We start from the raw sequence: 24787 nt of genomic DNA, 5'->3' as shown, positions 1-24787 counted from the left end.
CGTTAAGAAAAACAAGCGTGATCCTTTAAGGTTCCCTCGAGCGATAACGCTAGAAATAAATGAGGAATAAAGCTTGAATATTTCCAGCAGACTTGTGCGAAGACACCTCAATGAAAATAAATTGTATGGGCGTTTCAGCAGAAGAAATCACTACTGTCAAAAAAAATATTCCAAGACACTTTTGTCTTTCACAAATGCCCATATAATCAGAGACATACAATTCTGGAAAAGAATACTTTTTACTCAAATATATATGATTGATCCGGATTTTAGTTCATCGTGAAAAAACCAAGAGAGGAATTCTCGGTACACAACAAAGACCGTAAAGCACGGGGGGATAACTTGAAAGTTTGGGGATCATTTTCTTGAAATGAAGTTGGATCGATAGTGCATATAAATAGCAATATGGATAGTTTGCTTTTCTTGATGTCTTCAAAAATTTGATGGGGCCATATTCCATCGAGTCCATGCCAATGAACTGGTTACTCTTGCATGATAACGACCCTAAGCATACCGGATAAGCGCTGAAAAATTGGCTTTACAAAGAAAACATTGCATTTCTGAATGGGCCAGCACATAGTCCCAATCTTAACCCCATTGTAAATCTGTGGAACGATATGAAGGTTAAGATTAGGCAAAAAAAAAAGGTCAATGAACTATGGCAAGGAGGGCAGGAAGCACGGTACACGGTGAGAGATGACAAAAGTTAACAGAAATACTAATTAAAACTGAAATAAAAAAATACATTTGCACAAAAATAACTGTTTTATTAGGTTATCGAGTAAAAATAATCATCATTATATGTTATTATGGGAAAGGGGGCTATCTGTTTAGCCTTAGCTGTATATGGTATGTAGGTAAGTACGAATGTAAATGTACATATAATCAAAAATAGCTCACTCCAATCCTATAAGGATACATATTTATGCATAAATACTATACTATACTATAATAACTTATAAATCCGACTTAAGGCAAACATGAATTTTCCTCTTAATAGCGTTTTAAATAAGCTACTATTAACTATGGATGACATTTCGTCCATCGAAATTACCATATATGGGATTTATTTCGTTGATATTGTATGTAAGTTAGTCAATGCCTTTTGTCTACAGAACTAAAAAGAGATAGTTTCCCTCGTCTACACTCAGTTCTGTTAACTTGCCGCTAGCTGCTGCTAACGTTGACTTCAGTGAGTGTGAGTTCATTGAGTTGAGTGAGAGTGAAAGAGATGAAATTGATGAAATAAGTAAAAGTTGAGAAAATAATTTTGTGGTTCTATGGTGTAATGGTTAGCACTCTGGACTTTGAATCCAGCGATCCGAGTTCAAATCTCGGTAGAACCTTGGGTGATTTACTCTCCTCCAAATTTTTGCTATCTTTCATTTACATACATAGTTGATTGAGAATTTATTTCTCTGGTTATTGTATGATTCAATTTTTTTACTATATATAAAGGGTGATTTTTTAAGAATTATAGAAAAGTTTTTCAAAAACACACACGTAAAATTCAGAAAAATACATGAAATTTGTATTTAAATCGATAGTACACACCACATAATTTAATGTTTGAAGATTATTTCATGCAAATGTTGACCACGATTGCGCTTCAAATGGTCCATCCGCTTAGTCCAATTTTGGCATACTCTTTCCAATGTTTCGGCCGGTATCTCCCATATAAATGCTATAATGTTGTCTTCCAATGCGTTAATCGAAGCAGGCTTGTCTGAATAGACATGAGCGTCAACATAACCCCACAAAAAATAATCTAAAGGCGTTATATCTCACGATCTGGGTGGCCAATTGACAGGTCCCGAACGTGAAATAAAAGGTTCACCGAACTCGCCTCTCAACAAGTCCATTGTTACGCGTGCTGCGTGGCATGTACTGAAACCATGTGTCATGCAAGTCAAGTTTTTGCATTTTGGGCAAAAAAAAAAGTTGGATATCATTTCACGGTACCGCTCAACAATCACAGTTACGTTACGATTCGCAGCATCTTTGAAGAAGTACGGTCCAATGATACCTCCAGCCCATAAACCGCACCAAACTGTGACCTTTTCTGGATACATTGGTAGCTTTTGCAATTCTTCTGGCTTATCTTCTCTCCAAAATCGACAATTCTGCTTATTTACGTACCCATTGATCCAAAAATGAGCTTCGTTGCTGAACATAATTTTTCGCGCGATAAACTTTCTTAACGGAACACGCATTTTTAAAATAAAATTCAATGATTTGCAAGCGTTGTTCGTTTGTAAGACGATTCATGGTTAAATTATAGACCAAACTGAAGATGTTTGACAGTGAAACAAAACACGAAACGTGCGTCAGCTGGTTAGACCAACTGTTTAAAAAGATAATAGCTAAAAAATCACCCGTTACATCGTTTCTTTATCCTTTTACGGTTAATCTATATTTCTAAGGTATACAGAATTATTACTAGGGTTGCATTTTATATTTCGCTCCCCATAATGAAAACAGCGGCCACCGTAGCCGAATGGGTTGGTGCGTGACTACCATTCGGGATTCATACATAGAACGTTGGTTGGAATCTCGGTGAGAAACCAAAATTAAGAAAAACATTTTTCTAATAGCGGTCGCCCCTCGGCAGGCAATGGCAAACCTCCTAGTGTTTTCTGCCATAAAAAAGCTCCTCATAAAAATAGCTGCCGTTCGGAGTCGGCTTGAAACTGTAGGTCCCTCTATTTGTGGAACAACATCAAGACGCACTCCACAAATAGGTGTACGCGCCACCCAAAAAGGGTGTACGCGCCAGTTATATACATATGTATATATATAATATATATATATGAAATAATGAAAACAATAAAATAATAATAATAATTACGCCTTTGCAACGCCTCGTGTAATGCGATATTTTGATCGAACAGTTATTATATTTTTTAACATAAACTTACATATAACCTGTACGAGCTTTATTCGTGTTGTTTTTTTTTTTTTGGAGTTGAAAAATACATCTCCTACACTACACCTAGACACTGTAAAATACTGATAAACCAAATTCCAACACGTGGCCGGCGATCCTTGCAGAATGAATTTCATGAAGGCCGTCCAAAACGGTTGTTGTGCCGGAAACAATCGATGCCGTATGGATTGTTAACGTAAGATTGTCATGTGACATATCGTGAGATTGAGGAATACATTCAATATTGCATGAACATTTGGTCGTCACAAAGATTTTTTCTCGTTTTATACGAAATAAATTGACAATTGCTCCAAAAAGGACTAGTGTCGATTGGTGTAAAGAAATTTTGAAGAAATTCAGCCGTGGTGATTGCAAGCACGTCTAAAATGTCGTAACAGGGGACGCATCTAGGTTAAATGCATATGAGCTAGAAACGAAAGAGCAATCGACCAAGACGAGCTTAATCCAGGAAAAGTTTTTCGTGGAAGAAGCATCTCAAAGCAAATGCTCGCCAGTTTTTTGGGAAAATGTGGTCATGTCGCAACTCTACCACTAGAGAAACTTACACAGTTATTTGTTTGCTACAAATTTTAGGCGAATTCTCTTCACCCGGCATGTGAAGGTACCCCGCACACTTCCAACCCCCAAAAAGATGTACTCCACCTAACACCCCTACCACATTTGACTACTGATTCAAAAACTTCACACAAATTTTAAAGTAAAGTAAATATAAAGTAAATATTTTCCAATTATTTTGGGTTATTCCATTTCAATAGAGAATTTGTCTTCAGTTGACTCCGAACGGCAGATATTTTTATGAGGAGCTTTTTCATGGAGCAATAACTTCACACAAATTTTAAAATAAAGTAAATATAAAGTAAATATTTTCCAATTATTTTGGGTTATTCCATTTCAGTAGAGAATTTGTCTTCAGTTGACTCCGAACGGCAGATATTTTTATGAGGAGCTTTTTCATGGAGCAATAACTTCACACAAATTTTAGAATAAAGTAAATATTTTCCAATTATTTTGGGTTATTCCATTTCAGTAGAGAATTTGTCTTCAGTTGACTCCGAACGGCAGATATTTTTATGAGGAGCTTTTTCATGGAGCAATAACTTCACACAAATTTTAAAATAAAGTAAATATAAAGTAAATATTTTCCAATTATTTTGGGTTATTCCATTTCAGTAGAGAATTTGTCTTCAGTTGATTTATTATTTATGAGGCTTGCTATTGTATAGAAAATCTCTGACTTCACTAGTTTATTATATTAGTTCATTTCCCAAAATTGCAGTATACATTAATTAAGACAATAAAGTATACAATGTATACATACTCGTATACCAGAGAATGTTAATGCAAATAACAAATAACAAAGAACTGTAAAGGTTAACAGAAAAATAAAGAAATGTTATTGGAAATGTTGTTGACGTTATCTGTTAAATACAACATTAAGATGAGTGTTATTAAATGGTTCTATGGTGTAATGGTTAGCACTCTGGACTTTGAATCCAGCGATCCGAGTTCAAATCTCGGTAGAACCTTGTGAGATATGATTATTTCACTTCTAATTCACATTTTGCAAAAAATTTAAATATTGTGCGTATTTTTCGAATCTTTTCTATTTTTACAAAAATTAGAAATTTTCATTTTTGTTGGAGCTTTTCTCTTATTTTTACGAATATGTGGACTTTTGAAAAGAAAAAAAAATAATTTTTTAGACTTACCACTTTTCATCTATCCAAGCACTCCACTTGAATATTAAGCACCTTTGGACTATTGCCGCTGGTTTTTATACAATGATGCTTGACCTGTCAGACTTCTTGCATTTTTACCATTGACTCTGCGTTCGTACGAAATGGAGTTATTAATTTTCATAATACGCATGTTTGGACAGACGAAAATTCCTATGAACTAATGGAATCTGGACATCAAATACATTTTTCTTTAGAGATTTGGATGGATATTGTAGGAGATAGATTTCAGGGTTCCGTTGTTTTGCTATACCGATTAACAGGCGCTGATTACTCAAACTTTCTGCAGAATACAATCGACGACATTATTCGGACCAAAAGCAACAAATATGGTTCTAGCATCACAATGATCCAGTTCGTTTTTCGATTGGTGTTAGAGAGTTTTTACTCCAAACTTTTCCACGTAGATGGGCCTGCAACATCGTCAGACTTAATCCCACTATATTTACTTCTTTGGGGCTATTTGAGGAGTTTAGTAATATGGTAATCCTGTAGACACCTTGAAGAGCTGAAGTTACGAATTAATAAAAAAATACAACAAAATCTAGCAACTGAGAGAGTTTTAGAAAAAGTTCGAATATATTTTAGACAAAGATTTCTTACTAAATGGAAATGAACGAGAGGCACTTTGAAGATCTCGTGAAACTTTGTTTTTTAGTTTTGCTTTGTGCGTTTGATCGTTGTTGTAAATAAGTAAATGATAGGAAATAAATGTTTCAGAAAATATGTAGTAACTTGTCATATATCCAAAACCATTCGTTTACGGAGCACTGTTTAATAATGCTTATTTTGGCTCATACAGTTACCCCTTTAAATATTTTACATTTCACACTTTTTTAAGACTCTGATTTTCGTATAAATATATTTATTATTAGGAATTAATTATTTGTCAATTCGCGTACCTGAGAGTTTTTTGAGCCAACAAAACGACGCTGCTTGCCATACAAGTGGCGCAGCAAAATGCTTAGCAATCAATTTCTACTTGGGTGATACTGAACCCGTAGATACAGCACGCTTCCTTGGCATACCGTTAGATGAGTTAAACAATGCGATGGGTGACTACACCGCACTAGCAGGGCTTAGTAAACTGCTACAACAACCCAAGGCCAACATTCGAGACACTATTGCCGAAATAACGCCGCACATATTAAGCGAAACAGAGGCGTGCATTTCAATGTGGTACTATACCATACTTAATGGCATAAATGTGGCTTCAAAATGAAACCAGATTCAATTTCATGGTATTTCACCATGGTTGATTTATTTAAATTCCATTTCCAATCGCTCTTTTATGGCCGCCACCCTATAGATTTGATTCAACAACATACAGGGAAATAAACGACAAAGCGTCATACGAGTATTTTATTCCAAACAGATCATCTGCGCATCGCACGATTGTTCCTCGTCACTTCTCTTTTGCTCCTCTCTAGAAAGCTATTTATATAAATTTTACCATTTTATTTTTATTTTTAGTACATCGAATTATTTTTATGACTAAAACGTTTATACAAAATATAATCAAACAAAACTTTAAAACATGTGCACATAAATACATATTTATTACTTTTTTAAGTTTTACAATTGTATCTAATTTTAAAAAACTATATAGCTCTAATCGTTTTATTAGTTAGTGGTTTAACAAAAGCCTTGTTCTGAGTGAATTCTGGTTTTCATAAATATTTTATACTCAAGGATATAAATCCTTTTGCGTTTATTTTCTTTTGAATTGCCAAAAGTTTGTTGTGCTATAATCTGCATACAATAAACAACATACATTATTTCCAAATTAACTTCGGTTTAACTAGAAAAATAAAAGCACGATATAAAATTTAATAATGTAATGTAAGTTTAATGTAAAATTATATTTTGTAGAGAAATTAAATTAATAAGAATTATAAAAAGCGACCAATAGATAGATTATACTGCCCTATTTCTGCACTGAGCTATCTGCCAGTTTCATAATCATATTTAAGTTATCGTGCAATGTTCGTATTTGGTTGAGTGTGTCTTGATCGATTGCATCGATTATGTCCGATTTCAAGTCATCCAGTTTCTTTGGGCGTAAAGAAAATACTCCATTCCGTGTAGGAATATTTACATTTGCGTATTTGTCCGGCATGCTGCAATAAAGAATAAATTTTAATTATGGAAAATATTAATTTCCCTCACTACTGGTAATTACACTTGCGCTACGACTGGACTTCCACATTTGGATAACACCACTTCGCCAGGTTTAGGCCAACGCAAAAATGCTGCCGCCGGCGATTGCACCGACGTTGTCGAAGGAAATTGTTGCCCACACAATTGCGACGTGCGATCAGCACTGAAGGCTTTGGAACGCGAAGCTGTCGGAGTACGCATTTTGCTGCGGGAAATATGTGTATCCATTACACTCGATGAACTTTTTGCGGATTTAACTGACGACACGTGCATTATGTCATCGCAAACTGAGCGACTACGACGCGGGCGTCGAGCACGAGCTGAACTTAACGGCCCGGGAGTACGACCACGCTGTGGCTGCTGTTTTACAGATGGCCGACTGTACGCAGTTAAGGTTGACGTCGAGGCGCCAATGTTACTGCCGCCATTTGCGCTATCCTCTGTAAGGTAACCTTTTACCAATTTTTGTTTTGTATGTAGTTTATTAGTGTATGAAAAATGTATGGCGAACGAGTGGTGGGTATGCGAATGTGCGAGATTTTTTAGATTGTACAAAAATGTGAAAGCGAAAGATATAAAAAGAAAACATTAAGATAAACAGAAACCGTCACCAAAGCAAAAATGCATTGTAAAATTGTATCCTTTCCAAAATTAAGAATTACCTTCATCGTTGGGGTTTAATTGTTTGGTAGATTTTTTTTTAAGAGTGCCGTTGTTACTGGTAGGTAAAGTATTAGCAAATTGTTTGCAATCTTCGAGCTTTGTCAAATTCTAGAATACCAAAATTCAAATTAAATCAATGCGTTACGAATTATTTACGTTCGGTACTTACGAAGGTCAGTAAATCACCCATTACCAATTGAAGAATACTCGAATCTGTGAGCATTAATAACATATCTAGTTTGTCTGCAATGGCTTTGATTTGCGTTTCGCCTTTTGCCTTCAAAGTGTGCATATAGCCATCGAAAGAAGCTTCGAACTCCCGCAATTTCTCTTCACAATGGGATGTCTCGCGAAACCGCTTAGTGGATTTGGAAACTTTAGTGCGCGGCATTATTCCTTTCTCCCGCCTTTTAGATTGGCAAACCACCTTATGATGTTTAATTTTTTACTGGAAACTTCCCGTTTACGCAAGAAATTGTGTAATGCAGTAAGTTATTTTAGCTCTATTTATATTGAATATGAATGAGACTAATATTTTCCTTAAGCGAATTTCACTAACTTTACTATTCTCTACAAAATCGGAATAATGCCATTTTGAATTTAATAAACTAACGTCAAAGAATTTTTCAGCTGAATTCAGCAAAAATATGCAGAGTTGCAATACGCCGATTATAGATGACAGGGTAGCCAACACTGAGTATTGTGCAAAGCAGCTATAGTAACCGTATTTGAACGCATTTCTTCTATTAATACGTTCACATATAAATAGATCCTAGTGGCCAGTGTGCTAATTAAGTTAGGGTTATATTGTATATATCTCCTATAAATAATAATCATATAAGTAGATGATCTACTTTTTCGTGCTTAACACCCAATCCGTAATTAAAAAGCTAGATTTCCCATACAAAATTTCTCTCCCAATCTGAGATTATAAAATAATCCTAGATAATAACCACGTTTTTTGACATTCAACCCCGTGTTTTCTGTGTAATAGATCATTATTTTTACGCGTATAAAGAAAAATATCAAAGTAAAAACTAAATAAAATGGATGCCGGCAAAGACAACAGGTTTGTTGACATAATTATAATAAAATGTTTGTTAGGTATTATTAACAATGCATTCATATAACAGAAAAATAGCGTGTGTTCATAAACGTGTGCGCTCTGATTACTTACTATAAAGTGAAATATCGAATTTCAAATGCGTATTGCTGCCATAATTTTTTGAAGCCTCAGTAAACGTCGTTAACGGATTTCCTTCAACTGTTTATTATTAGCAGTCAATTGCCTTTTTAAGCCCTTTTTGGCAGAATGTAAATAAGATTTAAAATTATGCCAAAGACATACAAAATCATAACCTATTGTATATATCAAAAGAAAAATAAGTTTTAAACTCCTAGATAAATACAAATGTATGTTAGGATAAGCCGCCGTGGCCGAATGGGTTGGTGCGTGACTACCATTCGGAATTCAGAGAGAGAACGTCGGTTCGAATCTCGGTGAAAGATCAAAAAATTAAGGAAAAGTTTTTTCTAATAGCGGTCGCCCCTCGGCAGGCAATGGCAAACCTCCGAGTGTACTTCTGGAATGAATGAAAATAAACCAAAAACTGCAAAATATTACAGCAAAGCAATTTCTCTGAAGAAAAACCTTTCAAAACAGCTCCTTGACGATTTTGGAGGTAATCTGCCATATGTGAACGGTAGCCCAGTTGCCTTATTGAGCTCAGGATAGAGCTGGGTTGCATGGCTGCATTTGGCAAAGATGTCTCAACCTTCTCCGCGCTATAACGCTGCATTCCAGGAGAAGGTGCACTGGAGTCTCCTGGGTTTGGTCGCAGAAACGCCAAGAGTCCGTAGACCAAATCCCGATCATGTGCAGATAACTTCGCAATCTGCAGTGGCCGGTGAGGATGCCCGTCACAATTCTCATATTATCCTTGGGGAGCGTTATGTTTAAACCTCTTTTGGCTGCACCCATCCAGTAAGGATTTCGTCAGGCGTAACCCCATGGTTTGGTGCCAGCAAACTTCCCTTAGCCCTAGCTCTTCACGCTTGAGCCTCTCCTTGATGGTGTGTTGCCCCATGGAAAAGAAGGGCTCTGGTCCTATTAGAGGCGAGGTCGCAGCCTCTATCGTTAATGCGTCCGCTACTTTGTTACCAGTAATACCCCCTGTCCTGGGACCCAAATTAGCCGGATGTAGTTGTGCATTCCTACTAGATTAAGTTCCTCGATACACTCAAGTACCAGTGAGGATCTGATCTCACAGGATGATAAGGCCATGAGTGCCGTCTGGCTGTCTCTCAGAATGGTGATTCGGTCATTGCGAATATTCCTGTCTAAGTTTATCTCTGCACATACACAGATGGCATACATCTCCGCTTGGAAGATGCGTGGAAAACTACCCATCGGCACAGATCGCTTGTTTCCAGGCCAGTAAGTTCCAGCGACTATGCCTCCTAAGGTCTTCGAGCCTCTGTGTACCAGTGCAGGGTACACTGATGGAGGTTTTTTTTTAAATGCAGGTCTCTCCAGTTCAACTTATTGTTCAGCTATATTCTTTACTTCTTTTCGAATTTGACCACCTTAGTGATATCATCTCTGGGTAGCTGGGTAAGTGCGAGCTGCAACTTTAGCACTTCCATGTTTTTAGATGACATCACTTTTCCTCTCCCGAAGCCTTCCCTGGTAATACTCAGGAGGGTGCGCATGGCTGATTGCTGAATGGCTATATGGAGCGATGTGAGCTCGAGCATCACCTCCATCGCAGCTGTTGGTCAGTCTGCATTGCTCCCGTGATGCACATGCATGCTAAGCGCTGAAGATTAGTTAGTGCTACCCGCACTGTCGAAAGAATGACTCTCGATGCCCAAGCAAAAAATATTACTTACCATAATTTTTGGCGAAAATTTTCAAAATCAATCCTTAAAATCTCTCGACAAAATGTTTGATATTTTTAAATGGTCAATTTCAATGAAACTACCCATCGAAATAGCAAATATAATGCAGTTGGCAATTCATGCTAAAAATATTTTAAGTCATATATTGTCAATATCTGTGAGGTAATGAGCTGCCATTTTGTATGCTTGAGAGCCATTTGTAGTTTTTCATCACTGACATTGTCAGCATATTTGATAATTTTAGTTTTCTAGACTGTGCATATCTCTTCTTCGTAAAAATGATTCACCCATAATCTGGGCGCCCTTCTTTCTTCTTCGTCGTATAAATCAAACAATGCTTTAAAAGAATCAAGTGCCTGAAGACAACTTATTGGTTACTTGACGACATTTTCATAATGACCATAACATAACATGGCAAAACCCACATTTTATATATTGTCAACGCATTCAATCCAATTTGACAATTGTTATAAAATGAACAATTGAGTGCCGAGACATTGAGTAAGTTAAAGCCACAGGTGATTGCTTTTGTAGTATAGAATATATATAACATGGTGCTTACAGGGCACAGTTTTGCAAAGACAATAGGAATATACTAATATATTCACAATACAAAAAAGTGCAGTTTTGCACATCTCACATCGTGTAAACTCCAACTAAGGAAGCGTCGCAGTGGAAATCTTGGAAATTCCTCGGTAGTTGACAAAATAATGATCAGCTCAAGGTGGATTTATTAAGGTGACAGCATTCACCCAGCTGAATGTTTCGCCGTAGGTATGGCTTACGTCAAAATGATATGCTTTGTTTGTATGTATTGGTATGTTTACATTCGTATGTTTAGATTTGATTACTGATTTTGACGTGATGCTTGGACCAAACGCAACAACAAATACATGTAGGGTTTTACTTATATGTGTTTGCTGTCACCTGTAATAAATTCGCCTTGGATCAGCTATTTAACAACTGGAATTTCTTGGTCAGGTGCGAAGGCTAATTCTAAAATATCAAAAAGTAACGGAAAACACGTAAGGGAATAATTTCTGTTGTCAAAGTTCTGTAAGATTGAATAGAAAATATGCACTATTAGGTGAATTTTAAACAATTAATTGAGATACACAAATTTCTTTTTTCTCTCCTTCTTTGTTTTTATTCTAAATTGTACTTGTGTATAATGAAATTATCATAAATCAGATGGTGAGAAAGAATTTTACCAAACGAACAGAAACAAATCAAAAAGGTCGTTCACATCAAAACATACACATATTTGCCGAACTGCTAACAGTATAAACACCAAAGTAACGAGCTCGTTAAGGTTGTATTCGTTAGTCGTTAACTCGGTAAACTTTTCTAAGTGTGAACGTCCTTTGTTCTCTTTTTTTTTTATATTTTATTTTGGTATCGAATCCTGTAAATCAGCTAATGTGTTATTTGCAGAAAGAATAATTATGCTTGGTGTTTTTTTAATATTGAAAGGTGTATAAACGCTTGAAATATGTAACAAGATCAATCAGCTGGAAAGCTAAGAATTCCGTTGAAATATTCTTTGCAGCATTATAGCTTGTTAAAACTTTATTCGGTGAATCAGAAATTTTACAAAAACAAATCAAGCGGCAGAAGTTAATGAATAACGAGTAAACTTTAAGAAACTCGGTGTGAAAACCCTTACCAATGTTCAGAAAATTGTTTTCAATATTACATCATTAAACATGGTACTCTGTTCCTATGTTATGTGTAATAGCGGTCAAAATCCATTTAAAATTCTTGGTGGTAAAATATGCGTGAAATTTCACAATAATAACGATGATAGCAACATTTTTCCAGCTGATTAAATTGCATTTGCTATTTAAAATTTCATAGAAAGTGACAATTCGTCGAATTTGAAAACTGTGTTCAAATTGAAATTCAGCAAGAATTTAAACTATCTGCCAAAATACAATGAAAATACCAAACCCAAATAAGAGAAAAGAGGTAGTTTTCTTCGTCTCAACCAACAATGGCACCATTTTTACACCGACTATGCAAGATTTTTTTTTTTAATTTAAAATTTTCCTGTTTTGATTCTTTTCAATTTGATTTCTTTGAGAATAGGTGCCAAATGTGGGCGAAAATAAAATGATGGAGGAAATTTCACAGCTGTGAATGGATGGTTCGTAACTTGGCTATCTAAAAATGGCCGCTCTATTTCCAGCACGTGTTTGAATAGGTGGTGTGAAACTGCAACCCTGTCTTTTGGCATTAGGCTATAACCTTTCTTTTACATTTTTGTATGCTGAACGTGTTGCTTTTTAAAACGTGTCTGGTTTCTGTTTTTTGGATTATAGTTTCATAGATTTAAAAATTATGGCAGAAATTGGTAAGAAATGTGTAAAGGCATTTGAGATTGGATCACTATTGTTTGAATTGGGGTTCTGAATTTTTGAAAAAAAGTTTAAAGTTTCTGTCAGCATAACATTAATTTTAAAATTGCCTCGTGGTATAATCAAACTAATTTCAGAAATCAAGAAGGAAAAGAAAAAGAAAAGGATCAAGGAAGAACCCATCGATGTGGACGACATCGGTGTATTGCAAAAAACAGGTGACTTTTCGGTGAAGCCGTCTGAGATATCGGCGAAATTAGATGCTTCGCAATGGCCATTATTGTTGAAAAATTTCGACAAGTTGAATGTGCGCACCAATCACTACACACCATTACCTCATGGGTCTTCTCCGCTTAGTAGAGATATTAAAGAATATATGAAATCTGGTTTTATCAATTTGGATAAACCATCTAACCCCAGTTCGCATGAAGTAGTCGCATGGATAAAAAAAATTTTAAAGGTTGAGAAAACTGGACATTCTGGAACATTGGATCCAAAAGTTACAGGTAGGTCTTTTGCATCGTGAATAAAAAGGTTTATTCATTAAAAAAATATTTCACTGTGTTTCAGGATGTCTCATTGTATGCATTGATCGTGCCACCCGCCTAGTTAAATCACAACAGAGTGCTGGTAAAGAATATGTTGCCATCTTTAAGTTACATTCTCCAGTAGAATCTGTGGCAAAAGTTCGTCAAGGTTTGGAAAAGTTACGTGGTGCCCTTTTCCAACGGCCACCATTGATTTCTGCAGTCAAACGACAATTGCGTGTACGTACAGTTTATGATAGCAAACTGTTGGACTACGACGAGGCTCGTAATATGGGTGAGTTGGGGTCACAAAGAATATTTGTCTTCAATTTTTTTTTTATCAATCTAAAAGCATTGATGAAAAGGATATTACCACTAATTTCAATATGAGTGGTGTTATTTTTCGCAATTGTTATTACATGAAAATGCTAAATTAAATGCTTTTGTGCATAAATGTTCAGAAGCACATTTCATTTTAAGTTTTATGTGGTTAAGACAAATTTTTTTTTCTTGTTTTGGCTCATATTCTAAAGGTGTTTTTTGGGTTAGCTGTGAGGCTGGGTCTTATATTCGAACCATGTGCGTGCATTTGGGCCTAGTTCTAGGCGTAGGAGGTCAAATGTTAGAGCTGAGGCGAGTGCGTTCTGGAATACAGTCTGAGCGTGATGGTATGGTCACAATGCACGATGTCTTGGATGCCATGTACCTGTATGAGAATCATAAAGATGAGTCCATGTTAAGACGAGTAATAAAACCACTAGAAGGCTTACTTGTTAACCACAAGCGCATCATAATGAAAGACAGTTCGGTAAGTATTTTAGTATATAATCTACGTATGACGAATATTGTAGACAGATTAATGATGTTATTCTAATTTGATATTGAATGTTGGTAGGGTAGGCTAGGTTAGGTTTGGCAGCCGCATCGCACATAGAGACAACGATGCCACTTAGACCACGAAAAGGGTCCGTTGTGAAGTAGGGTAGGCTAAGTTAAATATAATTTGCAACATATACAGTAGTACTCAGTGTATGATTTATAATTTCTTAACGATGTTTAGAGGCTATTGATACAATTTTCTACCCCATGACATAAGCCGGCAGAAAAAGAATTTTTAATTTTCTCTGTGACTATGATTGGGAACAATAACCTTATTCCGATGTGTGTATATTTTAAAGCGCGTTCATGCTTTAAAATAAAGATTTTTTCAGAATACAACCTTTGGTTGCTTAATAAATTTACTAGTACTACATATTTGATACTCAAACTTGTAAATGCAGACTTTAGCAGTGACTTGAATTTATTTAATAGTGTAACCAGAAGTGTATTCAAACAAATGTGTTTTGTAGTGAGAGCTCAAGAATGTGGCATTTTTATTGTGCGTTTTGGATTATTTTTGTTATTAATTTTTTGGGATTTTTTAATTAGATATAATAAAAAAACACCACCGATACAAATATGCGCGATGCAAAATAGTTCTTTAAACAGTTTTTCCATCGGCAGAAAAGAAAGTTCAAAACTTTTGTGAATTCTGGTGTGGCGTATGTGACAATTTCTAGTTTAAAACATATAAGCGAAGCGAACCCATAGTAACGGGCCTATAAGTCAAATTTAGCAGGAAAAATTCCCTCACAGCTTTTGCTTAACCGAAAATGTTAAGAAAAATTTTATGTTAGTCAATGGAAATTACATAAGCATCAACAAAGACTTAAATTAATAGTGTAATATTAATATCGTAATAACGTTACCGAAACGACCCGGATTTATATCCGGCCAGGGACTGTCACTCCAGCAGCATTCACCGTATATAAGTATGGGAAATGTCTACATCTAGTAAGTAATGAAAATATCTACTTCTCGAAGCTCCCCCAACCACCAGCGGGAGTTTCCCTTATCTCATACGCTGACGACTGCACGATAATGGCGTCGGGCAATGACATCGATGGCCTGTGTTCCAAAGTGAACAACTACCTCACCGACCTTTCTTGCTTTTTCACTGCGAAGAATCTCCAACTTTCCCCCACCAAGTCCACGGCGACCCTCTTTACCACCTGGACAAAGGAGGTCAAGCTGTCCCTTAAGGTAACAGTCGATGATACACCAATTCCGACGGTAAATAACCCCAAAATTTTGGGTGTAACCTTTGACAGCTTGCTCTCCTTCTCTGCGCATACAACCGCAATTGCCACAAAAGTCCAAAATCGCAACAAGGTCCTCAAATCGCTGGCCGGCAGCACTTGGGGCAAAGGCAAAGAACTGTTGCTCTCGACATTTAAGGCATTTGGCCGGCCGGTTCTTAACTATGCTGCGCTTGTCTGGTCGCCTGGAACTAGTGATTCGCAGTGGACAAAGCTACAGACTTGTCAAAATACCGCCATTCGGACAGCGACCGGGTGCCTCCTGATGTCACCCATCCAACACCTTCATAACGAGGCACAAATGCTCCCAGTTGTGGAGCACAACAAATTGCTCAGCAAGCAGTTCCTGCTTGGATGTTACCGCAGGTCTCATCCCTGCAGGCACCTGCTTGAGCCCGAGCTGCCTCCCAGGCACGTCAGGAGACACCTCCTAGACTACGCTGACGAAATCAAGGACAAAACTGACCGTAACCTACTGGACCGGACAGTATTTAGACAGTCAATAAACGACATTCATCGGGAGACCGTTACCACCTTCTTGAACTCCCGCCCTGTGAATGCCGTAATCGGAGTCCAACCACCACCTATTGCAGACGAAGAGCTCCAGCTTCCCCGTGAGGCTCGTGTAACACTGGCACAACTACGTTCTGGATATTGTAGCAGGTTAAACTCCTACATATCCAGAATCGACCCCGACATACCAAACACATGTCCGGCATGTGAAGGTACCCCGCACGACACTAACCGCCTCTTAACATGCCCCCTTAAACCGACTCATCTAACCCCCCTCTCCCTCTGGACCCAACCTGTCGAAGCAGCATGTTTCCTGGGCCTACCCCTAGATGAGCTGGACGAAGACGAACGATGATATGCCGACACTGACAGGGCTACCTATGCTGTTAACAACAACAACAACATGGGAAATGTTTATGCTGCTACAACAACAACAACTTAAATTAATATCTTCAGACAATACCGAGATTTTAACTGTCCAAGTATAAAAATTATTTCTCAAGTGTATAATACATTTTTTTAAATTATATATGTATGCATTTAAAGAAAAATCTTAAGGCAAGCACATCAATAAAAAACAAACGGCAAAATACACATGGCAGTTTTGACATAATAAGGATGCCACCTTTACTACGCACACATATTTCAATACACTTTGGTATGACCGATGTGACCCCATGATATAAGCCGGCAGGGAAAATATTTATTATCAGTTTTCCCTGTGACTATGATTGGGAACAGAAATACTTTTCCGACGTGTGTATGTGGCAATGACATATCTGCATTGCAACAAAGATTGATTCGGAGGACATTTGAACACTTTAGTTTCTTATAAGATCCTTAAAAAAATTCAGTTATTTTATAATCTGGAAATATCTGGTATTTCAGGTAAATGCCGTTTGTTATGGTGCTAAAATTATGTTACCCGGTGTATTACGTTACGAAGACGGCATTGAGATTGATCAAGAAATTGTTATCGTAACGACTAAGGGTGAGGCGATTTGTTTAGCTGTCGCACAGATGACTACAGCAACAATGGCGTCTTGTGACCACGGTGTCGTGGCTAAGATCAAACGAGTTATCATGGAGAGAGATACTTATCCGCGTAAATGGGGCTTAGGACCGAAGGCATCGGCAAAAAAAGCACTAATTGCAGCAGGAAAGTTAGACAAATATGGACGTCCAAATGAAAATACACCCAAGGAGTGGCTAACTGGATTCGTGGATTATAATGCGAAGAAACCAGAGGCAGCTGTAGCACAACAAACTACACCAATAAACGGTGCCAGCACAGAGGAGGGCAAGAAGGTAAGTTTAAATGCATTTAAGAAACTCGATAACACTAACTATAATTAGATTAATAATATAAAGTTTTGCCTAATTTTGTGTAACGTTTGACTTTTAGCGTAAGCTTAGTGCGTCCAGCCAAGATGAAAACACAATGGCAGCAGCTGAGGCTACGTCAGAGAAGAGGGAAAAGAAAAAGAAGAAGCACAAAGCGGACAAAGAGAGTGTCGAGGAAAGTGTGCTACCTGTTGCGGCTGAAGAAACAGAATCAACAGAAAAGTCAAAGAAAAAGAAGAAGAAAAAAGATAAAGACAAAGAGAAGGATAGCCAAGAGTAAATAATGTGTTTAAACTGCTCGATTCCTTTCTGCGGACGGGGTTTGCAATGCATTTCTTGGATTACTACTCTTATTGACGAGAATCTTAGGTTACTTTTTTATTTTCACTCTTTTTATGTAAAATGTGAAGTCGACTCAAAGGTGTTAATAGGTTATTGCATATTGTTGCATAACTTAACAACCGTCGACCCCAGTTCAAATACAATGTTTACAAATATTGTAGCTATAAGGAAAAAGAAAAGTCTGTTAATTGTAGACTTCACTATAAGTTTTGAAGCTGTAAAAATGTCATGGGACATTTAAGTAAGTGCAGATGCTAAAATATATGTAGTCTATAGAATGTATCGATTTGTTTTTGTTAACCAATCCCTTTTTTGAAGGGATTTTCGAATACTTCGTATTTAGGCAAAACAGAATGGCGTTGAGGTACGTATCTGCATTATTACACATAAATAGCCAAATGCATAAAAATTTTATTAAAATGAATATATAGGGATGTTCCGTAAATCGTACAATTTGGAAGTAGTGCCGTTTGAAAATTATTTCCGAATATTTGTAATCAAAGTTTATTTTGTTCAGTAATCACTGAAATGGGTTGAGTAAATTGCACTGATTTCAAATCGTACGATTTGCAGAACATGCTTGATAATCTTATTTGTTTTAGACATAAACTTCGCATCTCAAGTAGGCCAGACCAGGAAAATGTTAAGCTGCTGAGCTGACTAAAAATGGTAAGTTTCCCAAATAACTAAACTATTTACCATATTTTACCATATATATTTTAATGTGATGAATAATTAACTTTCGCCCCTAACTGAAAAAAATATTCATGTTGAATGCGATTGATTGGTCTTACTGAGTTGAATGATTATTATACATATGTACGTTTCATATACATTTATTCATATTACTAACAAAATATATATTTCTTTTTGCAGTTTAGAGCATCCAATTTGCTGGTTTACACGGTCTGCACTATTCTAGAAAAGTAAGTTTTTTTAAAGTAGTAAAGTATGAAATAATACACATATACGCACGTGATGAACAATTAACTTTCGCCCCTAACTGAAAAAAATATTCATGTTGAATGCGATTGATTGGTCTTACTGAAAAATGCTTTATAGTTTTTGTGCATCTTATTTTTTTTATTGTATTTTTGAAACAGTTGTTAACTTTGCTTCATTCTTTCTTTTTTAGGTCTATAGTTAAGGAAAAAGGAAACATTTCAATCGATCATTTGCCTGAATTTTTAAATAAAAATGTAAGTTTTAATTTAACAAATTTTTCGTTTTAAGTAAATTTTAAATGATGAACAATTAACTTTCGCCCCTAACTGAAAAAAATATTCATGTTGAATGCGATTGATTGGTCTTACTGAACTTAAACTTACAATACTTAATTTTTTTCTTCCTTCTTTATGATACTATAAAAATGCTCTCTAAATTTTCAGATATTCACTTTGTTATTTTGCGACCTCGAAGTTATTTTTAAAACGTAAGTAAGGATGCCATATATTGTCGTACACTCTATTATATTTGAATTTAAGGTATTATGTTTAACTTATTTATTCTTTAACCAATTACGCCCACCCATAGATCTGATTTGATTAAAGTTATACAGGCCAATTTACATATATAGGTCAGAGGTTGGCATTAGGAAAAAAAAATTAAAAAAAAAACTTATACACCAAAGGGTTTTGCCTTTGACATTATCTCTAAAATCATTTAAACTTTAATTTTCAACCAAAAGTAATGGAAGGGGTATTTTTTTCTTTTGGTAGAAATCTTTCTAAGTATAAATATTTTATATTGAAGAACTCTTAATAGAACAATACAATTTGTACAGAGTCTAGGCATTAAAAAATACAATCATTATCACTGGTAAATATTGTAAAATATTTCGTACAGTTTCAGTATGGACTTCTGTATTAGCAGCTTCTTTCCGCTCTTTGACGATAGCTTCAACTGAAATTTTGGAGTCCTTTTTAATACAACGAGTAATTTTTTTTTCTGCCAGGGGTGTGTTTTTGGACCTTCCGCTACTACCTGGTCTTTCTAGTTCACCGTTTTTCATGAATTTGGTAATAATATCCTGCACCATTGTGTCTTTTTTTTTAACAATTTCGGCTATTCCGCCAGTGTTTTTGTCTTGTCACCAATAAAATATCAAAACATTACAGTACAATCGTGATAGTCCGACATTTCTTAATCCGACACGTTCGGTAATCCGACAACCTCATAACGTCTATGGATGCAATTGGCATTATTTTATTTTGATCAGTCGTAGCAGAGCAGCAGAGGGAGATTGTGTTTTGTTTCCCGGTCACAACATATTTGTCATTAAATTTGAACGACGCCAGTTCTCTCGCGATTTCTGACGGTGTTGATGTGATTTTTTTCTGTCTTTTCGTGTCGTTATTTTCTGATTTGGTTTTACTTAGTGATGGCATCGACGTCAAACAAACGTAAACATACGACACTGATACAACATACAACAATGATAAATGGGCCATAATTCAGCGATACGAGCGTGGTGAAACACCTCTTTACCTAAGTGAGATCTACGGAGTCGGGCGAGCTACAATATATAACATTGATTAAATGGAACCTTCGGTAGTCCGAAATATTTGATAATCCGACAACGAGTCGGTCCCGTATGTGTCGGACTATCACGATTGGACTGTATTTAAAAAACCGCACAAATGGCTTTCAAAAGAGGAGTTACAGCATTTTTTTTTTAAGTATGCTACAATGAATTCATTTTTACAAATTGTATTAACTTATCAAAAAATATGTAAAAATGTTTGTGCATATACTTTTGGTTGCAATCTAAAAGCGCGTATGGTGTTAGTGGTAATGCTTAAGAATCCTTTTTTTTTATTTTTTTTTTTAATGTATGTACCAAATTTTTATAACAATTTTTTTATGCTAAAATCTCTAATTAAAATTTTATGTGTCAGTTTAAATGATAAATCGCTTTGGCGCTATTCTTTTAAATTTTGTATCGATTAGAATAGGTTATTTAAATTCTTTCTTTCTTTTGTTTCATGACGAACAATGCTTTCGCCCCTAACTGAAAAAATATTCATGTTGCATCCATCATAATTTATATGCATCTTATTTTTTTATTGCATATTTCAAACAAATATTAATTTTGCTTCATTCTTTCTTTTTTAGGTCTGTAGTTTAATGAAAAAGGAAACATTTCATTCGATCATTCGCTTAAAGATGTAAGTTCTAATTCAACTAATTTCGGTTTAAAGTAAATTTTAAATGATGAACAATTAACTTTCGCCCCTAACTGAAAAATAAATTCTGTTGAATGCGATTTGATTGGTCTTACTGAAGTTAATTTTGATCAATTGCATTGAAACCAACAAATTCAACTTAGTAATTATTATTATTAATTGCTTTTAGACATCATCCAGATGGAAGATATGCTTTGGGGAATTTATTTGATTATATGAATGGGTAAGTAAAATTTAAAAAAAAAAATTCTCAATATCTACCATTACGCGAAACAAAATTTTCCATTAGCGCGATATTTGATTCTACGTTACTGAAGGATTCAAAATTTATGGGGAATGTTTTATGCTGTTGAAACAACAAATTGTTTTATTTTATAGAACGGTGTGGCTTAACTTAAGCTTGCCATAGTAACTTTCGTCTGACTAAGCACGCTTATAATTTATATAGAAGATATTTTTTCTTTTGGGCAAATTTATAGTTTTTAAGATATGGGTTGTCGAAGCTTTTGTGGAACGTATTGAAAGTTGCAGAAATTGTTAAAATTCAACTATTTAGTGTAAAATATTAAGTCCCCAGTTGTATTTTATTTCTGTATGGTGTTGGTTATCACACTTGTTTATCAGACTACGAGCTTTTGGATTTGGGATATAAACGTAAAAAAAGTCATAGCAAATTTGGAAAGCATTACAAAATTAAAGATTTACAAACAAAACTACCATGAAATATAGCATGTAAAGAACTCGGCAACTAGGCAATCACATGAATTGTCAATATATAGAAGGGGGAATTTATTTGGACTACTTTCTATTTTTCATACACTTGTTACGTATGCGTATATGTATACCAGAGGCCTTGAATTCTACCAAAAATGGCACAATTAGAAAATGCAGGACAATTCATGCTTAACATCTACGATAGTAATGGATTAAAAACAATTTATATGATGAGAAAAGGATTCTGATCTATGTGCCATGATTCACATAAACCGCAACACAACTATCTAAATAGGTCCTACTGACTATTACGACTAACTACACTAAAATCTGTGAAGTTTATTCAATAAAATCTAATGAAAACTTTTTTCTTTAACAGCGCAAATAAAGTGCTCAACCCTATAGTTCACTGCACGTCATCTTAAAGAACGCTATGGATCTTTTGAAAGGAGCAGAGGTGAGTGCAATGTTTCGTTTTATTTGGTCAAATAATTTAATTTTGTGATGAAAAAAGGAAAGCTGAGTTTTGTGGCATGATTCACATAAACCGCAACAACCAATCCTCAAAAATAGGTCCTACTGATATTTAACTAACAAATGCTTGCTTTTCGATTGTAAATGAAACAAATTCATATTGAAAAATTATTATATTTTCAACAGATACACACCCGATATCTGGCCATACTTAACTCTAAGGATAATCGAAAATAAGGTTTGGCCATTCGAAGTAAAATTGTGAGAGTAACTTCGGCTGCCACGTCATCGGAGATTCAGCCTACTCATTTCACACGTCCGAAGAAACCGAAATGACATGAGCGGAGGGTGCTTCAATTTTTTGTCGTTAAGTATATGTTAGTTACGGCAGCCGCCGTAGCCGAATGGGTTGATGCGTGACTGAATCCAGAGAGAACGTAACTTAAAATCTCGATGAAACACCAAAACAAAGAAAAAGTTGTTTCTAGTAGCCCTCGGCAGGTACTGGCAAACCTTCGAGTGTATTTCTGCTATGAAATACATATGTGGCGTTCGGAATCGGCTTGACACTGTAGGTTCCTCCATTTGTGGAACAACATCAAGACGCACACCACAAATAGGAGGAGGAGTTCGGCCAAACACCCAAACGAATGTACGCGCCAAATTTATATACATATATACATTAGCTAATCAGCTGGCTCCTACAAAACCGCTGAGAGCCGGTTAACGGTCTGATGGTAACCCCACCTCGGGTCTGTGCATCGCGGTGCAATCCTATAGTTTGCTGCACGACGCCATTTTAAAAAACGCTATGATTGTGTTGAAAGGAACAAAGGTGAGCCCAAATTTTTAGTTTTATCTGATAAAATAATTTAATTTTGTGATGAAACAAGGAAAGCTGAGTTTTGTGGCATGATTCACAAAAACCGCAACAACCAATCCTCAAAAATAGGTCCTACTGATATTTAACTAACAAATGCTTGCCTTTCGATTGTAAATGAAACAAATTGATATTGAAAAATTATTCAATTTCCACAGATTACCTCTATATATGCTTGTCTGCATCCGGTACCTGATAATACATTGTGGGCCCGTTCTCCAAGAAATTAAGACTGCGCATGACGTCACATCTTTTGATGAATATAAGATGACCGCTCTGCTGGATGCGAAATCCTCAGTTATGTGAACGTCAAATATTATTATTTATTTATTTGAATATTATGTAATAAAATAAAAATTAAAAAAAAAAATTGGATCAGAAATCTTAATTAGCGCTTTAAAATTGCTGAAAACAAAATATTTCTCGCTAAATTGCAATGATTCTAGGTGAATGGGCTGGTAACTCTGTTTTTAACCGTCCCGGTCAGGCAGTCCTTCCTAATTTAACCTTTACACTCACATTTATTAATTTGATTAGGTATCGACTATGTACCCATAAACTCTACATAACCAAGAATTAATAATAAGTGTGGTGTCCTTTCACGTACTGGATGCAATTTGATCTTACGGTTTTTAGCCAAATGTAATGGCGGGTTTAAATCAGATAGGACACAAAGTCTATATATTAGTTGTGATTTAAACAATTCCATTTATCGACACTGATGTATTTGCCGTTCGAAGGCGGCTTAACCCTTTCAAAACGGATTTTTTTTAAGGGGAAAAAATATTTAACCATGAAAAGTTATTACTAGTGATCTAAATAGTATGTCCTCTTGTATAAATAAAGAAATTATTTCTAGGAATTGAGAAAATGTCCTGGGAAGACACTGTCCCACCCGTAATGAACACTCAGTAGATCTATAGTTGTCGTTTTTCCACTTACTGACCTAGCACGTGCTACGATTTAACTACGACTGCAAAACATGTGTAGAGAAAAATACAAAGTATAACGGGTCATACGGAGCATAATTGATGGTATATCTCGTAAAAAACTGATGGGAAGAAAATACATAGCGATGCAAAGAAATATTTGGCATTTAGTAAAACGAAAACACTCATTGGGACGTATGTATGTGTCCCGTTAGTATTGAAAGGGTTAAACTGTTGGTCCCTCCATTTGTGAACATCAAGACATACACCACAAATAGAAGGAGCTCGACGAAACACCCAAAAAGGGTGTAAGCACCAGTTATATGTATATATATATGTATGTATTATTATTGAGCCATAATGCGCTGCGATCTCTGATGTTTATTGTGAACGCAAGTTTTCGGAATTCTGAAAAATACAAAAATACACGGGCATTGCACCGAACAAGGCGAATAGAAAATATTAAAATGCTCCATTGGGATTCACGTACCCTATCTCACTGCTTGGCGCTTAATTTAAAATGGCGACGCTCGAGACGCCATTTCATTTTTCGTTCCGTTTTCATAATTCATATTCCGCCTCGTTCCACGTGGTAAAATTTCCCAGTATTTAGTTATCGACTTTCCTAAAATGCATAGCTCAATTGCCATTTGTACAGTATTTCTTTGACACGCGGCATAAGAATGCATTGAAATACAGCTGTACATTCTTGTTAAAGGTTTTACTTTTAATGTTATATTTTCCTTTCATGGAAGACGCGCTTGTTCATGCGTCATGTTTAAAAGAGCCTTAATTTTTTGCTTCATTGAAATAGTTTTACACGTTTTATGAGTATAAAATGATTCACAGTTTATATGACCAAATTCAAAACAACAGCATCTAAGCAGCAAATTATATTCGCCTTGACACGTAATGACGCCATTCCGTTTCATTTTACACTATTTCTTTTTCACCTCGCAGCTCAACGTCCTATCGCA

The 24787-nt window shown here is 35.8% G+C and overlaps 2 protein-coding genes, 2 long non-coding RNA genes and 8 other non-coding genes across 13 annotated transcripts; 11 read left to right on the top strand and 1 right to left on the bottom strand.

Moving 5' to 3' along the window:
• The first annotated feature begins 1274 nt into the window (after positions 1-1274).
• On the top strand, positions 1275-1346 carry Trnaq-uug (transfer RNA glutamine (anticodon UUG)). The gene has a single exon. It is a non-coding gene; the product is annotated as a tRNA-Gln (tRNA).
• A 3055-nt stretch (positions 1347-4401) lies between these two features.
• Positions 4402-4473, top strand: Trnaq-uug (transfer RNA glutamine (anticodon UUG)). Its single transcript has one exon. It is a non-coding gene; the product is annotated as a tRNA-Gln (tRNA).
• Positions 4474-6212: 1739 nt separating this feature from the next.
• LOC129246086 (borealin-like) lies at positions 6213-8123 on the bottom strand. 2 transcript variants are annotated; one of them, XM_054884622.1, is made up of 4 exons: positions 7676-8123; positions 7506-7614; positions 6866-7283; positions 6213-6803 (listed from the first exon to the last, which is right to left on the bottom strand). In XM_054884622.1, the coding sequence occupies exons 1-4, from the start codon at positions 7895-7897 to the stop codon at positions 6611-6613; spliced, it is 942 nt and encodes a 313-aa protein (XP_054740597.1). In that variant the 5' UTR covers positions 7898-8123; the 3' UTR covers positions 6213-6610. The 2 variants fall into 2 exon arrangements, with proteins under 2 accessions (XP_054740597.1, XP_054740596.1); XM_054884621.1 differs by having other exon boundaries at positions 6866-7295; positions 7676-8121.
• A 4503-nt stretch (positions 8124-12626) lies between these two features.
• On the top strand, positions 12627-17910 carry LOC129245600 (H/ACA ribonucleoprotein complex subunit 4). Its single transcript, XM_054883867.1, has 6 exons — positions 12627-12760; positions 12902-13270; positions 13335-13586; positions 13825-14099; positions 16831-17250; positions 17348-17910. The coding sequence occupies exons 1-6, from the start codon at positions 12748-12750 to the stop codon at positions 17564-17566; spliced, it is 1548 nt and encodes a 515-aa protein (XP_054739842.1). The 5' UTR covers positions 12627-12747; the 3' UTR covers positions 17567-17910.
• On the top strand, positions 14373-14508 carry LOC129246620 (small nucleolar RNA snoR639/H1). The gene has a single exon (XR_008582490.1). It is a non-coding gene; the product is annotated as a small nucleolar RNA snoR639/H1 (small nucleolar RNA).
• On the top strand, positions 16615-16753 carry LOC129246619 (small nucleolar RNA snoR639/H1). Its single transcript, XR_008582489.1, has one exon. It is a non-coding gene; the product is annotated as a small nucleolar RNA snoR639/H1 (small nucleolar RNA).
• A 436-nt stretch (positions 17911-18346) lies between the features above and the next one.
• On the top strand, positions 18347-18434 carry LOC129246624 (small nucleolar RNA Me28S-Gm1083). The gene has a single exon (XR_008582493.1). It is a non-coding gene; the product is annotated as a small nucleolar RNA Me28S-Gm1083 (small nucleolar RNA).
• Positions 18435-18600: 166 nt separating this feature from the next.
• On the top strand, positions 18601-18685 carry LOC129246627 (small nucleolar RNA Me28S-Gm1083). Its single transcript, XR_008582496.1, has one exon. It is a non-coding gene; the product is annotated as a small nucleolar RNA Me28S-Gm1083 (small nucleolar RNA).
• A 183-nt stretch (positions 18686-18868) lies between these two features.
• Positions 18869-18953, top strand: LOC129246625 (small nucleolar RNA Me28S-Gm1083). Its single transcript, XR_008582494.1, has one exon. It is a non-coding gene; the product is annotated as a small nucleolar RNA Me28S-Gm1083 (small nucleolar RNA).
• Positions 18954-20832: 1879 nt separating this feature from the next.
• On the top strand, positions 20833-20920 carry LOC129246626 (small nucleolar RNA Me28S-Gm1083). Its single transcript, XR_008582495.1, has one exon. It is a non-coding gene; the product is annotated as a small nucleolar RNA Me28S-Gm1083 (small nucleolar RNA).
• On the top strand, positions 20854-22492 carry LOC129245598 (uncharacterized). The gene is made up of 3 exons (XR_008582418.1): positions 20854-21036; positions 21907-21984; positions 22188-22492. It is a non-coding gene; the product is annotated as an uncharacterized LOC129245598 (long non-coding RNA).
• Positions 22493-22498: 6 nt separating this feature from the next.
• LOC129245599 (uncharacterized) lies at positions 22499-23269 on the top strand. The gene is made up of 2 exons (XR_008582419.1): positions 22499-22836; positions 23040-23269. It is a non-coding gene; the product is annotated as an uncharacterized LOC129245599 (long non-coding RNA).
• The last annotated feature ends 1518 nt before the right edge of the window (positions 23270-24787 follow it).

This window comes from Anastrepha obliqua, chromosome 4 (genome assembly GCF_027943255.1).
Source record: "Anastrepha obliqua isolate idAnaObli1 chromosome 4, idAnaObli1_1.0, whole genome shotgun sequence".
Taxonomy (NCBI): Eukaryota; Metazoa; Arthropoda; class Insecta; order Diptera; family Tephritidae; genus Anastrepha; species Anastrepha obliqua.
Note: the sequence above shows the minus strand (reverse complement) of the source record. Positions and strands in the feature narration are given on the sequence as shown.

Bases quoted from the DNA above. Each gene is read 5' to 3' on its own strand.
- LOC129246086 (XM_054884621.1), bottom strand. From the start codon at position 7,897: ATGCCGCGCACTAAAGTTTCCAAATCCACTAAGCGGTTTCGCGAGACA. The intron at 7,615-7,675 runs GTAAGTACCGAA...TTGGTATTCTAG, and splicing joins TGGGTGATTTACTGACCTTC to AATTTGACAAAGCTCGAAGA. The intron at 7,296-7,505 runs GTAATTCTTAAT...AATTGGTAAAAG, and splicing joins ATTAAACCCCAACGATGAAG to GTTACCTTACAGAGGATAGC.
- LOC129245600 (XM_054883867.1), top strand. The intron at 13,587-13,824 runs GTGAGTTGGGGT...CATATTCTAAAG, and splicing joins CGACGAGGCTCGTAATATGG to GTGTTTTTTGGGTTAGCTGT. The intron at 14,100-16,830 runs GTAAGTATTTTA...CTGGTATTTCAG, and splicing joins TCATAATGAAAGACAGTTCG to GTAAATGCCGTTTGTTATGG.